We start from the raw sequence: 23789 nt of genomic DNA on the forward strand, positions 1-23789 counted from the left end.
GTGGGTTGAATTGTGTCCATCCATGGGCCGAAAGATTGGTCCAGGTCCTGACCCCTGCTAATTGTGAATGTAACCTTATTTGGAAATAGGGTCTTTGCAGATATAATAAAGTCAAGGAGGGCTTCCCTGGTGGCGCAGTGGTTGAGAATCTGCCTGCCAATGCAGGGGACACGGGTTCGAGCCCTGGTCTGGGAAGATCCCACATGCCACGGAGCAACTAGGTCCGTGAGCCACAACTACTGAGCCTGCGCGTCTGGAGCCTGTGCTCCGCAACAAGAGAGGCCGCGATAGTGAGAGGCCCGCGCACCGCGATGAAGACTGGCCCCCGCTTGCCGCAACTAGAGAAAGCCCTCGCACAGAAACAAAGACCCAACACAGCCAAAAATAAATAAATAAATAAATTAATTAATTAAAAAAAAAATAAAGTCAAGGATCCTAAGAGGAGATCATCCTGGATTTAGGGTGGGCCCTAATTCCAACACCTGGTAAAGAAGGGAGGGGGAGATTTAAGAGATCCAGGAAAGAAGGCCACATGAAGACAGAGATAGGCAGGGATTGGAGTGATGCAGCCACAAGCCATGGAACAGCTGGGGCCACCGGAAGCCGGAAGAACCAAGGAAGGCTCCTCCCCTACAGGGCATCCAAAGGGGCCATGTCCAACTGCGAAATGCATTGCTGTGACGAATGAAGCAGTTCAAGGCCCAGCCTGTGCCTGTTGGGTACCAATGTCCCCAGGTACCAAGCTGAGGGCCCCCAGGCCTCCAACAGGCAGTAGGCGGGGTTCCGGCGGCAGGGTGGGGTGGATAGAAAGGAGGAGGATTTGGTTCAACACCCAAACTGAGGCCACGATGCTGAAACACACAATTCCAAGTTTAATGTTTTCTGGAAGAGCACTGGGGCAGCACAAAGCAGGAGGCGGGCGCCCTGCTCCCCAGCTCACCCACAGATATGCACAGTTTTTAAAGTCTGACCAGCAGAAGTCCTTCAGAGGGAAGGATGTGCAGACCCCAGACCCAATGGCCAGGCTCAGGGAGGGCAGAGGGATCGGTCAAGATCAGGGGTTAGCAGGCAGTGGGAAGGAAGGCTCCTGTAGGGGCTTAGGGCCCGAGCAGGCAGGGTGACCCTGGCCCTGGGCGGTGATGTAGAGAAGTGGGGAAGGGCTGCCGGGCCAAAGTCAGCCACGGGCCAGAGCACCGATCCAGGCAGCTCCCCACTCCAGGCATCCCCCCAGCCCCCCTCAGAGTGGAGGTTCTGACCCCGGTGGTTGGGACGTGCCCTCTCTCCCCTCTCAGAGGCTGAGCCATGCCGGAGCTCCTGAGACAGGCAGGGGGGAGCTTTCCGGCCCCTTCCAGCTCTCCCCTGCTCTGGGGCCCAGGAAAGCCCCTTCTGCATTGTTCTTAGGCTGCTGGTCAAAGAGGCCCCAGGGGAGGGTGCTGGGGCGCTGAATGGTGAACTCTCTGGGAAGCAGGACTCCGAGATGGTGTGTGAAGAGGTTCTACCGAAAAAGTTGTATAAGCATGACAGCTGCTACAAAACCAAAGGCCCTGTTTCCTTCCACAGCTGACCCGTGGGAGAGAAGGGACAGAAAGCCAATGCCAGCATGCAGGCGTGGAGGCCCCGTCCAGGACGCAAGGGTGGGGTGGGGGAGTGGGCAGAGCCATACCAGGATGCAGGGCTCTGCTGGGTTGTACTGAGCTTGGCTCCTCACAGAAGCCTCTGCTGCCAGGAGCCTGCGGGCTCCGGTGAGCAAGCTGCTCACCAGCGCAGAGACCACGGCCGAGGGCTTGGCTGTCCCTCTCAGGAGCTGACACTGGCTGCCCAGTTCGAACCCCCTCACCGTTGTGGCTCAGAAAGACCAGCTGAGCCCTCGGGCAAGGCCACAGGAATGTCCACGGGATGTGGACGTCAGTCCAGCTGTCCCCCAAGAAGCATCCTACGTGGCCTAAAATATTAAGCCAGACATGGTTTCCCGGTCCCCATGCCCCCCACCCCCTTCCCCTGTCACCCTTGGCATCCACTTTAGATCTTCTCTTACAGGAAGTCTCCTGCTGCGTCGAGGGGAAACAGCCCTCCTGCCTGGAGCCAGCGAGGCTGGCAGAAAGGCAAAACTAATAATGCCTCCCTTTCTTTTCCATGGTTTACTTTGCTCCTTTCACAACCTTGAGAATTGGCTTAATTATTCCCAGCAATGGGAGCAAGGGTGGCTTACTCTGGGACACCCTGGCGTGTCGTGGCACGCGTGCAGGGGTCACTCAAGGACGTGCACACAGAGGGGAGCTCTCGCGGGCACCCACCTGGTGATTTCATGTGCGGACACGGCAAGGCCTGGGACCACACAGCCGATGTTGCTTCCCACTCCGGCGAGGGGCATCATGTCGAATGCCAAAGCTGGGGACGTGTGGGCCAGGGAAACCCGGGTGGGGGAGGGGGTCTGGCGGAGCAGGGCGGGGCACGGGGACAACGGGAGGTTAGCCTGTGGCGATGGAGCAGGAGGCCTGCGGGCGGCTAGGGCTCAGTGGCGGGCTTGACCAGGTAGCCACTGAAGGTGATGTAGGTGTCAAACTCATCGCTGAAGATGGCGTTTTCGCGTTCGCCCTTGAAGAGGCGCACCCACACCTCGTCTTGGTCCTGCAGCTCCAGCATCAGGCTCTGGCTCTGCATGATGCTGCGGTCGCTCACCTGGGCGTACAGGATCACCACCTCCTCCCCGTTCTTCATGATGTGCAGGTATGTCTCCTTCTGGTTCCAGGTGTGTACATTGAGGCTGAAGAAGTAGATGCCGGGGACATAGCAGTAGAATTTTCCCGTGAACATGTTGAAGTGGCCGTAGAGGTTCACGAACTCTGTGTCGAAAATCACTGTCTGGTAGTAGTCGTTGCTGTGCAGGGGCTTCTTCCGGCCCACCGAAAAGGCAGCGTAGTGGTTCTTGCACCGGTCCCCGGGGGCCCCCATGGACCCTTTCTGCCCTTTGGGTCCCGTGTGGCCCCTGGCGCCCACGGAGCCTGTTTTGCCATATTTGCCTTGCAGGCCCCGATCTCCTCGGTCGCCCTTCTCACCTAAATGGGACGGGAAAACACGTGGCGTCAAGCAACCTCAAGGATTATTCTATTTTCATCCGGAAGCAATCATTTTTTTTTTTTTCCTTCTTGGAAGTCCTGGCGAAGAAAAGGGAATGTATGGGTTTATCCAAAAGCAACAGGAGCAGCAGCCGGGCCCACGGCTCCCTCCGAACAAATGACCTACAGACACAGGGGCTGGGCCTGAGGATCTGGGACCCGGGCCGCTTGGCTTCCCGATTCAATTGTCCCAGACTGTGCAAGGTTATCTGCTGCTCACAGGACCGTGAATCTGAGGCTTGCGGTGCAAAGGCAGGTGGGGTGAGACCCCGAGCTGCCCTGAGGCTCCTTCCCCTGTGGATCCCTCCCCAAGCCCTCCTCTTGGAAAGGGGCCAGAGCCTCAGAAACGGAATTTCCTTCTCCCCGCTAGATGACAGCATGCCTCTGCTCGGTGCCCCGAGGGAGCCATTCTGCTCCTGCCCCCTCCTCCCTAACTCCATCTTCTGCCCTGCCCTCCAGTCAGGACAGAGCAGTGCCCCCTCCCCAGGGGACGGTCCCCCCTGCTGGTCTCTGTGCCTGACCTTTCAGGATGGTGATGTTGATCTGGGGCACCGGGATGGCCTGGTACATGGGAGTACCAGGGTCACAGCAGCGAAAGCACCGGGATGCGGGGGGCTCCTCTTCCTGCCTGGAGTTGTATTTTTCATGCTTTTCTTCATCCCTAAGGGAGTAAAGACATCACCGTGAAAGCCAAGAGCTCTCAGAGCCAGGAACTCTTCTCTCTTCTGCCACCAGAGGGCCTAGGATCCCTGTCTCGCCTTCTCTCACCTGGATGTGTGAGGCTGTGTTAATTTTCCCTCCACAGAGACTGCGTTGGCTCTTGGCAAATTCTGAGGCTGTTAGTGAAGGTTCAGAAAGAGCCCCCTGCCCTCTGTTGACAGCAATGACAGTCGTGGAAACAACGATAACAAAAACGGCAATAATTTGAGGAGCTTGGCAAGATAGAGGCTACGTGGGAGAAATCTGGCACGTGACATGCCAGTGGGGTGACTGGACATCCCCTTCATGTATCTAGGATTCTAGAAGATGCTATGTTAAGCTGACTCGTTTGCAAATGAGACGGCTCAACCAGATCTGCTCCTGGGGGGCGGGGGGCGGGGGCAGCGACAGCTCCATGCTGCTACCTCAAGGCGTCACACTGCACTGCACCATGCTCTCTGCTTGCAGCTCTTTGGCTGTGACACGACCATCTTGGAGGTGGCACAGTCCCTCTTGAAGGGTCAGCTCTTTGTCTCACTCTGCTCCCATATTCAGACCACAGACAATCCAGGAAATGGATCTATACACCCTAAACTCAGCCACCTACAAGCCCTAGGCTCCCAGATGGACCTCCGCCCACCTCTCACCAGAAGTCTCCATTTAGAGATTCAACAAGCCCCACATATGAGATGTGTCCCAAACTGACGGCCCATCACTGCCACTCATCCCTAGAATCTTCTCTTTCCAAACCCTGTTCACAGCAGCAGCAGCATCACCAGTCGCCCAGAATGGAACCCTCAGCCTCATTGCAGATGCTTCTCTGGCCTCACAAATCCATTCTGAGGATCATGGAGTCCTGAGGAGTCAGCCCACCCCACCATCAAAGTACCTCCAGGAGCTGGGCCCTCGGCTCTCCTCACCTCTAGGGACCACTGCTGTTCTGAATGGCCTCCTGGAATTCATCTCTCCCTTGCCAATTCATCCTCTGTTCTGCCACCCTCCAGCATTCTTTCTAGGACACCATGAAATTTAAACCTCTCCATGACTGCCCTATAGATGAAGTTCCAGAGAGACCCTTTCCCACCAGGCTCATCTTCCCTCCCATCCTCCACCCTCCGGCATCCAACCCCCCTACCCAAACGACCTACCAGCCCTTACACTGCCAGACACTGGAATGGCCACACTTTACATGTGCCATCCTGGCTGCCAGGCAGCTTTCCCCTTCTGTGCCTGGGATGCTCCTCAGGTGTCCTTCAAGACCCAGTCACTTCTCCTCCTAGCCTTCCCCAACACCCCCCCCCCCGCCCTGCCACGTCCACATTGTGGACACACTGAACTGGATCGTGTGTGTCTGTCCCCCCATAGCCTTGGAGTTCCTGGAGGCCAGTGACTGTGTCATTCACGTGTGTGTCCCCAGTGCCTAGAGGACGGCCAGACCAATAACGGCCCTCAATCAATGTTTGTTGAATGAAAAGAAGGAGGAAGAAGAGGAGAAGGAGAAGAAAAGACAAAGAAGAAGAATGATGTTACTTTGCCCCAAATCCTATACAATTCCATTTTACTCCAAGATAGCCCGAAGCCTCAGGTATCAAGTCAGCCCAAAGCTCAAAGTGATAAAGAAACTCAAAGTCAGCATCAGGTGTCTAGAACCTCACGTTTGATGAATGACATTTTCATGAGTAATCCTAAGCATTTTATGTATCCCTACAAAATATCCCAAATAGCCTGGAGTCTATATATCATCGAAGCTCATATATATGAAGACAGTGCCATTTGGAAGAAATTCATAACTTTTCAAGGAAAGCCACCCCTTCTTGTGCCAGTCTTCAGCCATCATCCCCCATCTTGCAATGTGATCAGACATCAGGGTGGTGGAGATCAGCTCTCAGCCCAGCACCGTCCCTGTCTCCTACTTCCAGGTGGGACTTAGAACCCTAGCAGATATTCTCAAAGGACAGGCGAGGATGCAAAGAAACCGAGAGCTGGGGGTTGGGGTTTGGTGTGTTCTTTTTCTAAGGATGTGTCTGCAGAACCTCACGCAGACCCACATTCCTCTGGGGCTGGAATGAGGCTGGGTTACTGTCCGCAGTTTCAGATAACAGGCCCGGGTCACCGACAGGAGAAATGGCGCCTCTGTCCCCCAGCAGCGGCTCCTCGGCCTCGGCCTCTGCTCCTTCCCCTCTAGCTGCCAACGAGCCCCCTGGGGCACCTGAACCCCACGCTCATCCCCGCCGCTGAGCCGGCGCTCCTGCATCCACACCGCACAGCCTCACCTCTCAGCGTGGTCCAGCGGTGGCTCCCTGGTCCCCTCCTGCTCCTGCTGCCCACGGGGCACGCGGCCCAGCACCGGGCCACAGGCGAAGGCCAGCAGCAGGCAGCACGCCAGCGCGAGTCCCAGCCCATGGGGGCCCATCTTCCCGCTGAGCCCTGCTGGGGAGACACACGGGGAGGACACGGGTTGGAAGGGCCCTGCAGGGAAACAAGCCTGCAGTGCTTGCCCGACCCACTAAGCGCTTCAGCTGCCGCTCTTCCTGGGACGGCGATCACACACTCACACTCACACACACACTCACACAAGCTCAACATACATACTCACAAACCCCGGTGCACATTCCTGCACATATACACGTGCTCTCACACACGCACATACTCACACCCGTTCTCACACACTCATACACAAATACACTCTGTACACACTCAAGACACTCGGTACACTTACACACACTCAGACCCACACTCTCTTGTGTTTACACTTGCACACTCAACACACTCACGTGTACTCTGGTGCACTCACGTGCATGTACATACGCTCACATGCACACATGCATGCCCACACCTGGCCTTCACACTCTCAGCACACTCACAGACTTATACGCACAGACTCGCACACCCTCACGCACACACCCTGGGGCCGGGCTGGCGTTGGAGCACCAGGCCACCTGCTACCGCTGAGCATGGCTCTGCCTGGCCCCCCACGCCTCCCAGGAAGGAGACCCCTCAACCCTGAGCTCTGCAGATGATCATGTCTCGGCCCTGTTAGGACAATGAGCAAAATCCCTAATAAATTTGGGGGTTCCACTGTCCAGGGACTTTGCCCCAGCCTGCGCTGTGGGGCCTGGTGGGCAGGCAGGCGCTGACACGTCGCTCTCTGGCCACCAGGGGGCGCAAGAGCGTGTCCTCGAGCATCTGATGTTGGGCTGGGGGCGCCCAGCCGCAGAGGGCATTTATTGTCATCGAAGCCAGCCCCATGTCTCTCCAAAAAGCTCTGGACCGGACCCTCTTTGTCCAGGATTGAGATAGTCCTTCCAGAAAGAACTGTCCACTGGGGGTTCCCAGTGAGCCCACAAGGGGGCAGTGCTTGGGCTTAAAACAGACAAAACATCCCACCGGTTTCTCACCGTCAGAGGTATCACCCTGGCTAACCCCAGCTGTGGGATTTACACGCGTGCCTCAGCCGTTTCTGGTGTGAGGAGTCAGAAGTCAGACGTGCCTCGACTGTTTCTGGTGGCTGGGAAACCTCCCCATCACGGAGGGGGCGACGGTGGTCAATCCCAGCCCATTTTGTTCACCGAATCATACAATTTAACACCAAAAGGGCTGACAAGGACACCTAATTGGACCCTCTGGCCTGCACAGTGAAAGAACTGAGGCTGGGGGAGTAAGAACGCCTCCACCCTACCCCTGAAGCTGGGCTGGGGCCGGGGACCAGGCATCGTGGAGGGGGGCAAAGCATCAAAGCAAGGGAACAGCCTCAGAAGGTCCTGTCTGATTTGTCTTTAATTCCTCTTTCATGTCTAAGGAAAACTAAAACTGAGACGGATTTCTGTTTTTGTCGGTAATCGTCTACCCAGATGAATGCTCCTTTCACGCACCTCGGGCCGCCATGGACCTCCTTCAAATCCATGGCTCAGAGGCCTCGCAGCCGGTGAGGGCACGACCCTCTCCGCGGGGCTGACTCTTTGGCTTTGTTCTTTATTCTGCGTGTTAGTAGGCTCGCTGTTTTAGCTCTGAAGGCAGAATGCTCTGGCTGCCCTCACTGCTGGAGCCGCGTGCCAAGTCAGGAGAACCTGGGGGAGGCCGAGGACTGGGAACCAGAGCCGAGGCTCTCCCGATGGATCCTCAGAGATGTGCTATGAGACTCTGAGCCAGGAAGCCTGGCCTCCCCAGGAATCCCCCCACCCCCTGAACCCACACTTCTGCCCGCTCTTCAATTCTCTGCACAACCCCCATCCCCTGCAGTGGATTAGCTGGGCCCCCCACCTCCACGTCCTCTACCTGCCAAGGGTCAGGACCCAGAGACCTTCCAAATGACAGAGAGACTGCTTGGACCAGCTCCCCTACTCAAAATGTCCACTACCTCCCCTCCGCTTGGCAAAGAAAATTTGTACATGTAAATGTAATTTATAAAATACATATTAAAAGAATCTCTCCCTCTCTCTCCTCGCCCCCTCTACCCATCTATCATTTCTCCAGGCTCCTTGCCAGGGTGGGCACCACCCTCCCCAGTCTGCTCCCACCCTTCACCTGCATTGCCCAGCACCCCTCATCCCGTGTTCAAGCTCCCTGCTTCACATACTGCAACGTACATACACATCACCTGGGAAATCTTGTGAAAATGCAGATTCTGATTGGGCAGATCTGGGACAGACATTTTCCAAAAGCCCCCAGGTGCTGCCAAGGCACCACACTTTGAGCACCAGGTTCCAGCCCCACCCCCAAACTCCTGGCACCTGCCCACCTGCCCGCATCCTTCTCCCCTGGCCAGGAGCACCCTTTGTCCTCTTCTCTTCTGCTAATAACCAGGCTAACAGGACTGACAACTGCCCCAGGCCCGGTGCTGGGCATCCCTGCATCATTTCCACTCATCCTTACAACCCTAAATGTTAGGGTTCCTTCCGAGAACACTTCTTCATTAATAGTTTTTACCCCATCACAGGTCTCGTATGGACCTGCGGTGAATTTTTTAAGGAGACAATATTCATTCATTATTAGACTGAATTTACCAATAAAGAAACCGTGACGAGAAGTCGATTAGCCTAAGGCTGCCCACTTTTTAAGCCATGGGGGCTGGATTTGAATTCAACAGGCTGCCCTCAGATCACATCAAAATCCTACCCAAGGGACCTCCCTGGTGGCGCAGTGGTTAAGAATCCGCCTGCCAATGCAGGGGACACGGGTTCAATCCCTGGTCCGGGAAGATCCCACATGCCACAGAGCAACTAAGCCCGTGCACCACAACTACTGAAGCCCGCCGGCTCTAGGGCGTGTGCTCCACAACAAAAGAAGCCACCGCAACAAAGAGTAGCCCCTGCTCTCCGCAACTAGAGAAAGCCCGCACGCAGCAACAGAGACCCAACGCAGCCAAAAAAATAAAAATAAAATCCTACCCAAGACCCAACTCAGGTGCTTCATATTCCTTCTGAAGGCCTCCCAGACCCTCAACTGGAACAAACTCTCCCTGCTCTTTTTTGCTTGCGTTTCTCATATTGTCTCATTCTGCAGAGTTTTTCTTGGCCTAGAAGATTCTGCACAGCAGACCTGTGACCTCCTCTGGGCTTGGGATATGGTCTTGTTCATCTTGGACCCACCAAGCATCCTGCAGCACCCTGAACTCAACAAATATTTGTCAGATTGAATTCTCCAAATTTGCTTATTGCCCTATTTCTGTATTTCCTCTGTTTCTCCTTGGCACCTTGATAATTACTCTCCTTTTCCTTTTCAATGCCAAGCTTGCATCCCTTGAAAGGAAAAGAGGTTTTCCTTTCTTCAAACATTTTTTTTTCCTGAATCCAAAGTAATATATAATCATTTGGGAAAAGCTGGAAAATAACAGCAAAAGAAAGTAAAGAGCTATCTTGGACTCCTTTGTCCCCAGGGTTCCTCAGCCTCGGCACCATTGACGTATGGGCTGGATCAGCCTTTGTCGTGGGAGGCTGTCCTGTGCATTGTAGGATGTTTAGCAGCATCTCTGGACTCCACCCACTAGATTCCATCAGCACAGCCCCACCCCCAGTTGTGACAATCAAAAACATCTCCAGACTTTGCCACGTATCCCCTGAGAGGCAGAAATCCTCCCAGCTGAGAATCAGTCCTCTACCCTCAATGGAAGTACACTTTTGCACGTTGGTACGTCTCTTTCTAAGTCTGGAAAAGGGATTTTCTGTACCTAGATAGAAGAGATGGGGACCAGGATGCAGCCGGTGCAGGGGTGATGATATCAGTGGGGGTGGGGCCCGTGATGACCCAGCAAACAGTCAGAGGTGCCAGGAGGACTGAGTGAGGGCAGCAGAGGCTGGTGGTTCTCCTCAAGGACCTCCTCTTTGGAGTCAAAGCAAACCCAGATTGAAAGCTTTCCCTCTTCAAAACTATCTTCAGAACGCTTTTACCAAGTCCCACAGCAAAGTCAACATCATGACATTATGATCATTTTACTCACTTTTGGGCAAAAACAGTATTGCCCAACATCTAACCAAACTTGGCTCCAGCCCTCTTTAGTAATTTCCAGTGAAACGAAGTGCCCTGCAAGGGGGGAGGTATGCCCCCAGAAAGGTGACTCAAAGAACATGCTGTGCTCAGTGAGGCAGGTCCGGGGAGCAGCCCCCAGGACTCCTTGGCCAGTGGTGTGTAACCCTTGTGAATCTGGACCCGAGTGGTCCAGTCTCCTGGCTGCCTTGCGGTCAAGACATCTGAGGTTAATTCCAACATGACTCAGAACTGGACTTGCCTACCCCAAACCCTGCAAAGACATTCATTTTCCAAATTCCATAGCAATTCCATGAACATATTTATCTCCCACCCACCACCCACTCCCTTCAGGACCCGCAGCTCCTCCACTCCCCTCTCCTCAACCCTCCCCATCTCCCTGCATCTTAACCTCCCCCAGCAAGGAAGAACCCCCCTCTACAGTAGGTGGGAGGGGAAAAGGAGGAATTGGGTCAATGACAGGGTCCGGAGGAAGGCAGGAAGTCTGAGAACACTTCCTGGTTAATGATTTTTATCCTCCCAGCCCTCGAATGGATCTGTGGTGAATCCTTTAAGGAGACGATATTCATACACAAGTTCAAGTTTCCTTATATCCGTTAAAAATCGGTCCTGTCATTTTGGGGGGCCCGCCCACCTCCACGGTGTCATGCCTGTGTTCTGACAGTGAACTCCTAGCCCTCAGGCTCCACATGTTTGCCTTCTGTCTTGTTGCCAACCCCGCCCAGTGCCCTTTGACAAAAGCATTTTATAAACCTGGTTTTCCCTCTTCCTTAATCCTCATCGGGTAACCAGCTGTTCTGAGAGGCCAGAAGCCTAGGATCTCCCTGGATTAGAAGGAGTTTAGAAGACAAGTCGAAATGCCCATGTAGCTCAGGAATTCCCTCTCAGCAGAAAACTGAACACAGGGGCTTCCCTGGTGGTGCAGTGGTTGAGAATCTGCCTGCCAATGCAGGGGACACGGGTTCGAGCCCTGGTCTGGGAAGATCCCACATGCCGTGGAGCAACTGGGCCCGTGAGCCACAATTACTGAGCCTGCGCGTCTGGAGCCTGTGCTCCGCAACAAGAGAGGCCGCGATAGTGAGAGGCCCGCGCACCGCGATGAAGAGTGGCCCCCCACTTGCCACAACTAGAGAAAGCCCTCGCACAGAAGCGAAGACCCAACACAGCCATAAATAAATTAATTAATTAAAAAAAAAAATTGCAGCCTCCCTTTTAAAAAAAAAGAAAACTGAACACAGGCATGGTTTCCTGGATGCCCGTGATTTGCACAGCATCGGGTAAGAGCTTGGGAGACAGTGATTCCACCGCAGATTAAATATACTCCCTGACCTCAAGATTACCATCCATGGGGACTTCCCTGGTGGTCCAATGGTTAAGGATCCGCTTTCCAATGCAGGGGACGCTGGTTCGATCCCTGGTAGGGGAACTAAGATCCCACATGCCACAGGACAACTAAGCCCACGGGACAACTAAGCCCGCGCCCTGCGACTAGAGAGAAGCCCATGTGCCGCAACGAAGATCCCGAGTGCCAAAACTAAGCTCTGACGCAGCCAAATAGATACAAATAAATAGTATTAAAAAAAAAAAAAAAGATTAGTGTCCAGTGAAGGAGACAGATATGTACACAATCACAGCTCAAGGCAGAGCAGCAGATGTTGACTCAAAATGTGACATTCTAGGCCTGTGCTGTCCACTGCAGTGGCCGCTAGCCACCTGTGGCTATTTCATTTTAAACCAATTAAAATTAAAGAACATTCTAGGGACTTCCCTGGCGGTCCAGTGGTTAAGACTCCGCACTCCCACTGCAGGGGTCACGGATTAGATTCCTGGTCGGGGAACTGAGATCCCGCATGCCGCACAGCATGGCCAAAAAAATAAATTAATTAAATTAAAAAGACCATTCTAAATTCCATTCCTCAGTCACGATAGCCACATTCCAGGGGCTCAACGGCTACAGGGAGGTGGGAGCTACCTTATTGGACTGCACAGAACATTTCAATCACTGCAGAAAGCTCTGTTGGACGGCTCTGTTCTATTAAGATGAAGCTGGGGGGTGGGGGAGTAGGAACTATGAACAAACAGCGGGCCAGAAATCTGGGAGTCATTTAGACGCCTTCCTCTCACATATCTGCCACATCGAGTCAGTCATCAAGCCTCTTTAATACCTCCTGAAGGTCTCTGCTCCTCCGTACCATTTGATGCTTTCCAGGAGCTCTGGCTGTGTCCCAGACCTCAATTCACCCAAAACAAATATTTTGTCTGGCTTGTCTAGGGCCTGGACACCACCCCCAAATTTTACATGCTTCTCCCGAGGAAGCTTGGCATAAGATAGGACTGTCTCCCACACCTAAGGTCTTCTGGGTCAAGAAGGCGACGTGGATCAGCTTCCAATCAGTCCCTGTTTCAACACAGCATCAACCACCCCTCAGCCACCAGCAATCCTTCCGCACATCTGCTCCTGCCACCCTCCCCTCCCCGGTATCTTCTCTACCAGAAAGGAAGCCCTGGGGCTGCCCCTCTCTGCTTCGACATCTGGCGGAAATTCTCCTGTTGAGACACTCAGAGCTCTCCAGTTGCTGCAGGAGGTTCCCTGGACTCAGATCCTGGGGTGCCCAGAAAAGAGAAAGCCCCATGTTGGGGTGTCCCTCTGGCCCTGATGACCATCAGGATTGTCTAACACATGACGTCTGCTTTCCTTCCCCAGAAGCCATTCATCACACTCATTTTCCACTTACCAGACTCCTCTGGTGATGGGCAGGAGAGAGGTAGAGTGGCTTCCACTTGATAAATGACGTTTGTTCGCCAATCCCAGGAAGCCATTTCATACCTAATTTTCCCTTCTGTAATGGGGCAGCCCCAGCCGGTCTCAGACCCTCTCCCGCTTCCTCCCAACCTTGCAGAGGAAGCAGCAGTGGGGGCTGTGCATCCTTTATTAGAGAAGCTCTGGTCCACTGGAGGTGAGCTGTGCCTTTCCCAAAAGATGAGGGCATCCTGGCGCCCAGCTCACTTGTTGAATCTCCCTCTTTTCCTTTTTCCAAGAAGCTGTTCTCTGGCTTAGAGGAAGAGGGTTTATTTTTTTTAAGGTTTGGGGGTTTATTTGGTTACCTCCAAAGCCCAAGGCCAGCGATAGAGACGGGGTCTTCCAGGGCTACTTGCTAATTAATAAGCGAGGGCTTCCTTTGTGCGGACTTGGGATAAAACAGCGAAGGAAAGAGGTGCCAGGCATCTTCCCCAACCTGAAACATCTCCATCCTCTCCTGAGGCAATTCACTGCGCCTAGACCAGGAGAGGCTTACCTGGAGCTGAGAGAAGACACTGCCTAAGTTTCTTCCCAGGCCCTGCAAACTAGGAGACCACGTGGGCTGCAGGCGGCAGGCCTTCGGGGGCACCTGGCCAGCCCAGCCTCCCCAGTGCAAACAAAGATTTCCTTGACTAGAGCCCTGTCCTTAGATCACCTCCCAGCCGTGAGGCCTCAGGCGGCAGGCTTGCCCCCCGCTTTGAGAACCGTGTGAGAGAGAAGAGCTACTGACAGCTCGTGCCTTGCCGTGAGCCTGCGCCGCAGGTGGCCTGGCCCACGTCCCACTGCCCCGCAGCGGTGACACCCTCGGGGGCTGACCATTCCCAAGACGGAGGGAGGAAAAAAGCTGGGAATTCCACGGCCTGTGCCCCGACCTCACCATCCCTTTTACAAGCACCACACCGTTTTTCGTTTTCTAGGGCCTGGAAATCACTGCCGCGTTTTACAGCCATCTCCGGGGAAAGCTTGGCAAAAGGTAGAACTTTGTCCCACATCTAACGGCTTCTAAGTCAAGAGTACAATTTAGCTCAGCATGCAGTCAGTCCTGCCACTGCCTGCTCCAGCCCAGACTGCTCTGGTTGAGATCACCGATGTCCAGCTCCTGCATGCTGCAGGGCGCCTGCCGGCGATGACCACCCACCTCCCCGCCCCCCATCCGGCCCACGCTGTCTCCCTGTGTTTACCCTCCATGACCTCCCCCTCAGCGACAGGTGTTTTCCAGACCGTGTCCTCAGCCCTCAGCCCCTCTCACTCCAAACACTTTCTGCCCATCGTTTCCTGTGTGATAGCTTCAGCGGACAGCTCCTTGATCCTTGTCCCCAGCAGGCGTCCCGGCCACCAAGCTCTAGGCCTGCGCTCTCCAGAACATTGGCCTCTGGCCTCTGGGGCCAGTTAAATTCTTTACAACTAAACATAGTGAAAAATTCCATTCTCGGCCACTCGAGCACATTTTAAATGGCTACCCTCTTGGACGGCACAGCTGGGAGGACACCTCCATCATCGCAAAGTCCTACTGCACAGCGCTGGTCCGGACCCAGATGTCCAGCTGTCTTCAGATCATGTCCTCTTCACTCTGTCGTAAGATGCTCAAGCCCCCAGTTAGTTCACTGTCTTCTTCCCCAGCCCCCGCCATCCCTGCTCCTCCCCCTGCGCTTACAGCTGTTCACACAGGGCCCCCAGGCCGGCATCTCGGAGCTCTACAGACTTTGGCCTCTCTTGCACCGTAATCAGGCCTCCTGGCAGTCTCTCCTCTCCCTCCCCTCGGGCGCTGTCACTGCTTCTTTCTCAGCCCTGCGCTGGTCTTCCCGTCTCTCCTCTACCTTCCAAACTGCTGGCCAGAGGCAGCTTTCAAACCTGCACATCTGAATGCCCCCCTTGGCTCAAAAGGCTTCCATGAAAATAAAGGAAACATTTAAGCCCTGCGCTTCACCATCTGCCTCCCGCCTCATCTCTGGCCCCCTCGTGCCCACCCCTGCACGTGTATCCTTCACTCCAGCCAACTGGAGCCACCGGAAGTCCCAAGTCACACCACGGTCTCGTCCTCTGTCTCTTTCTCCTGCCACCTTCCTCGTCGCTGTGTCCTTCAGAGCCTGGCCCGATGCCACCTCCTCCAGGAAGTTTCCTCTCCCAGTATCTAGCACAGACCGGCTTCCTTGTCTGGTCCCCCCACAGACCAGGAGGTCCTCATACACAGGAGATGTGTCTCAGTTCACACGTGTCTCCAGTGCCTGGGGTCTGACTTGCAGTATTGACCGAACTCCATAGTCCCTTTCAGCCCTTCCCAAGTAGCAGAGCCATCGTCCAAAGAGGACTCAAGCCAGTGTGTTCAAATCTCTAATTCAGGTCGGGGGTGGTTTGGGGTGGGGGGAGAAGGGAGGTGGGGAGAGTGACCCCGGGCACACTATTTTATTTTATTTATTTATTTATTTTTGGCCACACCACGCAGTACGCAGCATCTTAGTTCCCCGACCAGGGATCGAACCCATGCCCCCTGCAGTGTGAGTGCGAAGTCTTAACCACTGGACCGCCAGGGAATTCCCAGGTCACACTATTAAGTGTCATCAGAACGCTGAATCCCGATGTGACCAGGTAGCCATCTTTTCCTCAAATGCTCCTCTTATCAGCACTCAGAAAGCCTCCTGCTTCAAAAAGAGTTACAAGCGCCCGCTTCGGCAGCGCTTCGGCAGCACATATACTAAAGCTGGAACGATACAGAGAAGATTAGCCCTGCGATTAGCCCTTGCTTGGCCCCTGAGCAAGGATGACACGCAAATTCGTGAAGCGTTCCATATTTTTAGACGTAGAGAATGGACTTGAGGACATGGGGAGGGGGAAGGGTAAGCTGGGACAAAGTGAGAGAGTGGCATGGACATGTATACACTACCAAATGTAAAATAGATAGCTAGTGGGAAGCAGCCTCACAGCACAGGGAGATCAGCTCTGTGCTTTGTGACCACCTAGAGGGGTGGGATAGGGAGGGTGGGAGGGAGACACAAGAGGGAGGAGATATAGGGATGTATGTATATGTATAGCTGATTCACTTTGTTATACAGCAGAAGCTAACACACCATTGTAAAGCAATTATACTCCAATAAAGATGTTAAAAAATAGTGAGATGCAAAATAATTAATTAATTAATTAATTAATTTCAAAAAAGAGTTACAACCCATTGCCTCCATCAGCCAAAGTTACAAACCACCTCAATATCCTGCAAAAGCAGTCTAATCAAACAAATGATGGTGCAGCCACACAATGGAAAACTAAAGACAAGGTGGCTGGTCAGGCTGGCAAACTCAAATGCCTTCAGCCATTGACCATGGGCTGGGTGTAATGTGACAGGGAGGGGTGGAGATTGCTCCGAACCCAGAGACACATGGTCCGTTTAAAGGCATTTAAATAAATAAATAAATGATGCTGGGAGGGGGAGGGGCAACTTCAGCCGGTAGCACCAAGGACTGACCTCTATAAACAGACGAATATTTACTGGCGTGGAAAGATGTTCGTAAAATGCTGATGAGTGAAAATGCAGGTTGAAAACATACATACATAAAAACACATCCACACATGCACGTACACTAGCCCAGAGATTTGAAGGCCACCCACCTGGCTGCTAACAGCAAGTATCTCTGGGTGATGAAAATACGGATGTTTGCCATTTTCTTATTTTGGGGTCTCTGGGGTTTTCCCCTATAACCGTCACATGTTTTTTCACATTAAGTACACATTATTTTCCACTTCGACAAATGATAAGTAAGCCCCACCCTGGGGACTAAGAGAGCATTTTGTTTATTCCGGGGAATTTGAGTCTCTGCCTAGAAAAGGAGAACGGGGGAGGGGCTTGAGGATGGTGTGGCAAGTTTGTGGCTCAGGCGGGACCGTGGGGGATATAAACTGCCCTCGTGCTGAAGTCCCACCTTCTTTTTTTTTTTTTTTTTAGAGAATTTTTTATGTATTTATTTTTGGCTGCATTGGGTCTTCGTCGCTGCACGCGGGCTTTCTCTCATTTCGGTGAGCGGGGGCTACTCTTCATTGTGGTGCGCGGGCTTCTCATTGCGGTGGCTTCTCATGTTGCGGAGCACGGGCTCTAGGCACGCAGGCTTCAGTAGTTGCGGCACGCGGGCTCAGTAGTTGTGGCTCACGGGCTTAGTTGCTCCGCGGCATGTTGGATTTTCCCGGACCAGGGCTCGAACCTGTGTCCCCTGCATTGGCAGGCGGATTTTTAACCACTGCGCCACCAGGGAAGCCCAGAAGTCCCACGTTCTTTCGCAAGTGTTTGTTGAGTGTCTACTGCCCACTGGGAAGAGGGCTGGATTCTAGGGACACGGTGGAACAAGAGGAAGATAAGGCCCTCCCCTGGGGCAGCCAAACCCTGGATTTACCGTGGGTACTGATTACGCCGGGAAAGGCACCCAAGTGGGGCTAGAATCAGGCCAGCCAGAGAGAACACGTTTTCTAGAAGCAGGGGATTTGTTCTGCCTTTGACACGGCAGTCACTGGTGTACTTGCCACTGAAAGAAGCTGCCTGCAGCCACAAAACAGGAGAAAATGGAGCCAAATCTTTGAGGCCATCATCAGGACTTCTGCTCAACAGCCAGGCAAGTTAACGGGCCCAGGAGCAGCCCCGTCATTTAGCAGAGATTCCTTCTAACAAAGCTCTGGTTAAGCACCTGCTACCTGCTGGGCTCTGGGCACGTGCTTTACGGAAGCTACTGAACTTGTCCCCTACAGTCACCTCGATTTCTCAGAGGAACAAATGGGCTCAGAGGGAGGGAGTCACTCACCCCAGGCCCTGCTGTGGCAGGGGCTGCAGCTCAGGTGAGACCCAGGTGTGTCTGACAGCAGAGCCCCTGCCACTTCGCCTCGAGGGGGCCTCCAGGAAGATGCCGGGTAGGTAGGATAGGCTGGTCCTGACAAACCACCGTCCTGAGGGCACTCCCGCCTGCCGGGCGGTGTCCACCTGCTAAGCTCACTCGGTTACGGTGGGAACAGCGGCAGCAGCCCCGGGCCCTGAGGAACTTATCCCCCAGCTGAGACCTCGCATTCATCCCTTCAGCAGATTGCTGAGGGCCTGCTCCATGCCTGGCACCATGCGGGGCACCAGGGATCCGTGATAACCGTCCTCATCAAAGCAATGTGCTAAGATCTCCCGGCGCCAGCATCTTCACATCCACCACTGGAGCTCAGTTCCTTTGGGTTTAGGCACAGAATCACCAGGAACCTCCCTCACACCTCAGAATGGAAGGGGCATGGGGGCTGTGGCCCACTGAATGTGCATTTTGAAGGCACTGCTTTTGCAGGGTAGAGAGAAAACGGTGCATGGGTGAGCTCTGCAGGGGAGGGGAGGGGGAAGCCCACATCTCACAGGGATGGTAAACGGTTCCACCCTGACCCCCATGCCCTCTGATGCTCAGAAGCAAAGGGGACTGAGGCCGAGTGCAGCTGGCAGGAGGGAACGATGTAAAGAATTGACATTCTTTACAGGGGGAGCAGTGAGCGTGCCCTGTGTCTGCCCATCCCTGGGGGCTGCCAGGGGTCAGGTGTGGGAGGGGCCCCACAGGAGACATCCCTGCAGAGAGGGAACCGGGAGCAGAACGGAACAGAAGGGGGAAGGGCAGGCATCAGACTCCAGCCCAGCGCCCCAGCTGCCCGGCCCTGGTTCTGCCTGCTCTGCAGGGCCCGTTCTCAGGGTCTCCTCCTTGTAGGTCCAGCCAGTTTACAGAACCACGGGTCTTGCTCTCATAGCTATACCTTAAGGGGTCGGGGGTAGATGTCCTGAATGCTGAAAGACCTGAGTGCCACGGCCATCCCAAACCCCACCCAGAGCCACCCATCTCTCACCAGAACTCACTGTAGACTCTTCACAAGCAGAAAGGGCCCAAGTGTTTCCAAGCGCACCCCAGTCCCCCACCCTGACCACCAGCCTCAGAACCTGCAGGGCAGAGCTGCAGGGCCCAGCCCAGCCGACGTCTGGCCTGCATCCACCCGCAGCTCCCCCAGGGCTGGCAGCCTTCTCAGGCAAGGTCCTTTTCCTTCTCTGGTCCCCAGGGCAGAGGGCGGCTGGTAACCAGATGTCCCCACTTGGGGATGGGGTGCAACGGAGGCGAAAGGTTTGGGGCCTCCCCCCAAGTGTGGATTCACCAGCGGCAGGCAGCAACGTCTGACCCAGCACAAGGCACCAAGCACCTGGCGTCCGCATGCTCCCCACCGCCCCCACTGCCCGCCCCGCCTGCCTGCCTCTTTTCCCGCCTGCCTGCCTCTTCTCCCTCCTGCCTGCCTCTTCTCCCTCCTGCCTGCCTCTTCTCCCACCTGCCTGCCTCTTCTCCCGCCTGCCTGCCTCTTCTCCCGCCTGCCTGCCTCTTCTCCCGCCTGCCTGCCTCTTTTCCCGCCTGCCTGCCTCTTTTCCCGCCTGTCTGCCTCTTTTCCCGCGCTCCCTTCCCATCCTGCCTCCTGCCCGCAGTCTCCTGCTCTGCTCCATCTCATTTCAAGGAAACTTCCTACAGGAGCCAGGGAGGTGGTCAGTCAGGGAGGTGGTCGGACACGGAGGCACAGGATGGGACAGGATGCCCCAGTAGGACTGTGCCAGTGCCGCCCACAGCTGGAGAGGGTTTGACTCCAAAGGCCTCTGGGCAGGTCAGGGACACCCCGGTGGGCAGTGGGGGGCCTCCGGCGCTTCTGTCCACACCATTCCTGCTTCGAGCCCAATTCTGGGAAGCAAGCGTGGGCAAGGATGAGCGGCTTCCCGGTGTCCGGGCGCCGCTCCCACCTCCAGCTGCTCAGGCCCCTCTCAGCTGCAACCTTGACGAGGACCCAGAGCTAAAGCTGCCCCCGATGAGCTCAAGAGCTCCCACTCCTGCTCACAGCATCGAGCCCCTCCCCGAGAGGCAGGAAGACAAGGGTCAGAGGTCACAGGCTGCAGTGGCAGAAGTTTCGCTGCGGGGCTTGGGGAGGAGGAAAAGAGCCAGCGTGCTCGCTTCTGCATGTCCGTGGTTAAGAGCAGAACTGGTCCTGCCAGGCTGAGGATGCCTGGGCGGGGCCCCAAGAATCCTGAATCCTGGGCCCCGTGGGACCGGCTCACTGGGCTGCCCCTAGAGCACGGAAGGAAGCTTTGTTCAGGCTTTGATGGTCCTTTTCCAAATCCTTCTCCAAGTGGGCAGATGTTCCCTCGTACTGTGTGAGGGGTCAGGGAGGTGTCTGGGGTCCTGTCCAGGGAGCTGCCTTGTCTCATTTGCCTTTACGAGAAGGCAGATTTCAGCAGGTAAATATAGGAAGAAAATAATAAACCTCTGCCCACACGGTAGTTACACCACCAAGATGAAGTGCCCCAGGAGACCATCGCCCCCACTTAAGATCTCTGGACTCTCAGGGCAGGGAGACGAGGCTGCTTCCGAAACACCACATCTCTCTCCAGTGGATGGGCAGGCAGAGTTACCTTAAGTAGTCAGCAGAGTGTGGGGACCATAACAGAAAGGAAACTTTTTATTCTTCCTTTCCTTTGCAAGCTATCACCACCACCTCTCCCCTAGGGCCCTGGAGCCTCAGCCACCCGAGCTCCAGGAACAGGGACCCATGCAAAGGTCCGGCCCCTGAAGACAAAAACGCAATGGCAAGCTCCTGTCCGGTGAGGACGCCCAGCAGCACGACTGTATCTACAAAATTCTTTTCATCTTTGTTTTGATGGGTGAAGTTCAATGCCAGAATATTTGGTTTATGAGTCACGCTAATTACAGCTGGGGGGGGGGGCGGGTAGGGCGGGAGGCACCAGGAAGAATAACAGAAAGCAGCATCCAAAAAAATTATGCTGTGCTGGTTGCCCTAAATAGGGAGGTTACGTCCCAGGAATGAGGAGGGAGTTGCCTGCACCCTTCCTGGGGCCATGTCGGCCTTCTCGGCTCCCACCTGTGAGCGTGTCCCTCACTGGATGGCTGCCCCTGCCCCATACAGGCAGCGGTGTCCTCTGGCAGAAAGAGGGCCCATCCAAGGCCTCTGGCACCTACATTTGTCTGTCGCCCTGACCTGCTGCTCACCCAGCAGCATGTTCCTTGGCATCCCAAGAGACTCAAGATGGGAGAAGGAAGACAGAGAGAGCCAGAGGAGAGGGCTAGAGACCCTGGGAAGCAGACCCTGGCTGTCCTTCTGGCCCCAGGGAACTTTCTCTGTGGGCAGCTGGGAAGTGGAAATTTGGAAACTTGAGAAGCTTGGGTTCCAGCTTCGGCTTGGAAAGTTGTGCATCCTTGAGCAAGTCACATGCCTTCTCTGGGCACAGAGATGCAGGCCTCGGGTCCTCCATCTACTGCCTCTGGGCAAGTCATAGCCTCTCTGAGCTTTTCAGGGGTGAGAGTGCCATGGATAGAATTGTTGAGAATCAGCATTTGCTCATTGCTTGCTGTGTGGGAAACATACACACACACACACACACACACACATCCATGGCTGCCATTATTTATATTGCCACTGTTGTTGTTGGGTCATCTCTAAGCCCCACCTCAGCTCTCAGGTCAAGAGGGAGAGTGCAGAAGGGGGACCAGAAAGGGCAGCTCAACCCTCTGCACCCCCCAGAGGGGGCCTACTCTCCAGAGCAGGCCTCCTGGAGAATGTACTTCCCATAGCAGGCCTCTCCCTGCAGTACGCACAGGCAAGTGCCTCTATTTGTGAACTTGCACGTGGGGCTGTCCGCCTGCTTCCCTGAACTATAAAAAGCAAAGGCCTAGCGTCTCTGAGGACCTCACATCCTCCCCCAGGGACCCAGGATGTAGCTAGTGGTTGAGAAAACTCAGTTTCTCAGGACACTCCCCATTTTCAAAGCTTGGAAGGAGGAAGCTCCAAGTGTGCCAAACTGCCTCCCTTCTTAGAAACCAAGTGAGATAGAGGAGACAGGAGCAAGTCACAGAGAGAAGCAGCTTCCTCCCTTCCTCCCAAGTGGATCAGGAGGGCCCGTGAGCACCTAAAGCACGTTGGGGTCCCACGGAAGACACAGCAGCTGTCCAGGAATCGGCACGGTGGGGCCCAGGCTAACACGACGTGGGTGCCCAGGACAGGCGGGGATCACACCTGTGCCGTGGAGATGCTTGGTACTTGGTAGTGCACAGAGAGGCATGCACAGTCCAGAGGCTCAAGGGCAGCTCAGTGACCCGGGCCCAGACCAGGGCCACATTCAGTGGTGTGGGCAGACCAGAGGGTCCCCCGAGAGGGACATTATTTTTTCCTGTCCAGGCTGGATCCCCTCCAGGAACACCAAAGCCATTAGATGCAGGGGCCAAAGCCAGCATTCCCTGTTCTGTGTAGGGTCCAAGTTGCCCACAGGCAGGGCTGGCTCTCAGACAGTCCAGGCGCTATTGGGGCGGGGTCTCCCCACCAGGTGCAGAGGTGACTTGGGTATCACTCCTTTCCCTTTCACACCCAGGGAAGAGTGAAGCAAGATAAACACGCCACAAAAATCGGGGGAGGTAACAATCATTCCTGACAGCATCTGTCTGCCACAGAAGCCCCCTGCTCCCTGGTCAACAGAGGGAAACCACGGCCACGGCTCTCCACGGCACCTCGGCTCCGAAGGGAGTATCAGGAAGCGGCCCTTCTCTGCCAACTCCTGGTCTTTCTGCCCCTTCGCCGCAACTGCCCTCTGGCCCCTCCCACCCCGCTCCTCGCCCCATGTAGGTGTCTGCTCCGCGACCAGGCTGAAGCCAGGAAAAGGAGCACTGGGTCCCCCTCCTTCCCGCCACCCCCGCCACGGCCACGTCCCGTCCGCCAGGCCACCTACCTCCAGCCACCAGCGTCCGGGAGCGAGCGGGGCGCCCGCGTCCTCCCCGCGGCCTCTCTTAGAGCATCTCCCAGCGGCGGAGCCACCTCCCAGCCAGGTCGGGGGAAGACCAGACTTGTCGAAGGAGAGAGCAGGCAGGAAGGAAAAAGTCCTCCGGGAAGAGGGCGCAGAAAGTTGTCGGGGTGCCGGACAGCCGGCCGCTCCCCGGCACCTGGATCTCCTCGGCTACAAGGTCTCTTTGGCCAGAAGCGGAAACGCGATTTCTCGAAAGTAGAGGAAGAACCGAAGAAAGCGGGACAGACGCGTAAAGAGCAAACCCGGGCCAGATGTGAGTGGCCGCGGAGCCTCGAACGCTCCCAGCGCATTTTATCCAAACAGCAGCCGCCGAGGATTAACTGTGTGTGTGCCCGGGGGGGGGGGGAGGGGAGCCCAGCGCAGCCCTCCTCCTGGCTACCCTGGGAGCTGGCGGGGGCCGGGGACTGAGGACTGGGGGCGGGGCTCTGAGAGTCCGGAAGTCCCTCCAGGTGCGGGAGTGGCCGGGGGTCCAGGACTAGGAAGGCTGGGAACTCCGAGTTGCTGGGTGGCAGGGGGATGGGCTCCAAGGAGCTCCTGGCGCGCTTGCAGCCAAGCCCCTGGAATCCGTCCCCAGATGGTGGCAGACCTGAGACATCCACCTGGGGTCCGGGGACCATGGACAGGTCTGGGGGAATCTGTGAACCCCCGAAACAGAACGCAAACTTGCATGTGTGCCCGTGTGTATACACACATGTGCGTTGTTGGACGCTGATGGTCTAATGCTTTGATCAGATTCTTGGAGGAGTCTGTGATCCGGAGGTTAAGAACCCTGGCTGGGGGTGCAGACTTCCCAGGGGAAGTGAGAGCCAGGGCAGGGCGGGCGGGGCCAGCAGGAAAGTCAGCATTTCTCAGTCTCCAGCAGGCC

At 55.4% G+C, this 23789-nt stretch overlaps 1 protein-coding gene and 1 pseudogene across 2 annotated transcripts; one reads left to right on the forward strand and one right to left on the reverse strand.

The window, feature by feature from the left end:
• Positions 1 to 1994: 1994 nt before the first annotated feature.
• Positions 1995 to 23258, reverse strand: C1QTNF1 (C1q and TNF related 1). Of its 2 annotated transcripts, none has more exons than XM_061175667.1 (4): positions 22850 to 23258; positions 6089 to 6242; positions 3638 to 3777; positions 1995 to 3056 (listed from the first exon to the last, which is right to left on the reverse strand). In XM_061175667.1, the coding sequence occupies exons 2-4, from the start codon at positions 6226 to 6228 to the stop codon at positions 2506 to 2508; spliced, it is 831 nt and encodes a 276-aa protein (XP_061031650.1). In that variant the 5' UTR covers positions 6229 to 6242; positions 22850 to 23258; the 3' UTR covers positions 1995 to 2505. The 2 variants fall into 2 exon arrangements, with proteins under 2 accessions (XP_061031650.1, XP_061031649.1); XM_061175666.1 differs by having other exon boundaries at positions 6089 to 6245.
• On the forward strand, positions 15771 to 15891 carry LOC133081039 (U6 spliceosomal RNA; annotated as a pseudogene).
• Positions 23259 to 23789: the final 531 nt, after the last annotated feature.

The sequence above is a fragment of the Eubalaena glacialis genome, chromosome 19, assembly GCF_028564815.1.
Source record: "Eubalaena glacialis isolate mEubGla1 chromosome 19, mEubGla1.1.hap2.+ XY, whole genome shotgun sequence".
Taxonomy (NCBI): Eukaryota; Metazoa; Chordata; class Mammalia; order Artiodactyla; family Balaenidae; genus Eubalaena; species Eubalaena glacialis.

Excerpts from the sequence above, each read along its gene's own strand:
- C1QTNF1 (XM_061175667.1), bottom strand. The coding sequence starts at position 6,228 with ATGGGCCCCCATGGGCTGGGACTCGCGCTGGCGTGCTGCCTGCTGCTG. Across the intron at positions 3,778-6,088 it reads CCGCTGGACCACGCTGAGAG|GGATGAAGAAAAGCATGAAA; the intron begins GTGAGGCTGTGC and ends TTACTCCCTTAG. Across the intron at positions 3,057-3,637 it reads CAACATCACCATCCTGAAAG|GTGAGAAGGGCGACCGAGGA; the intron begins GTCAGGCACAGA and ends CGTCCCATTTAG.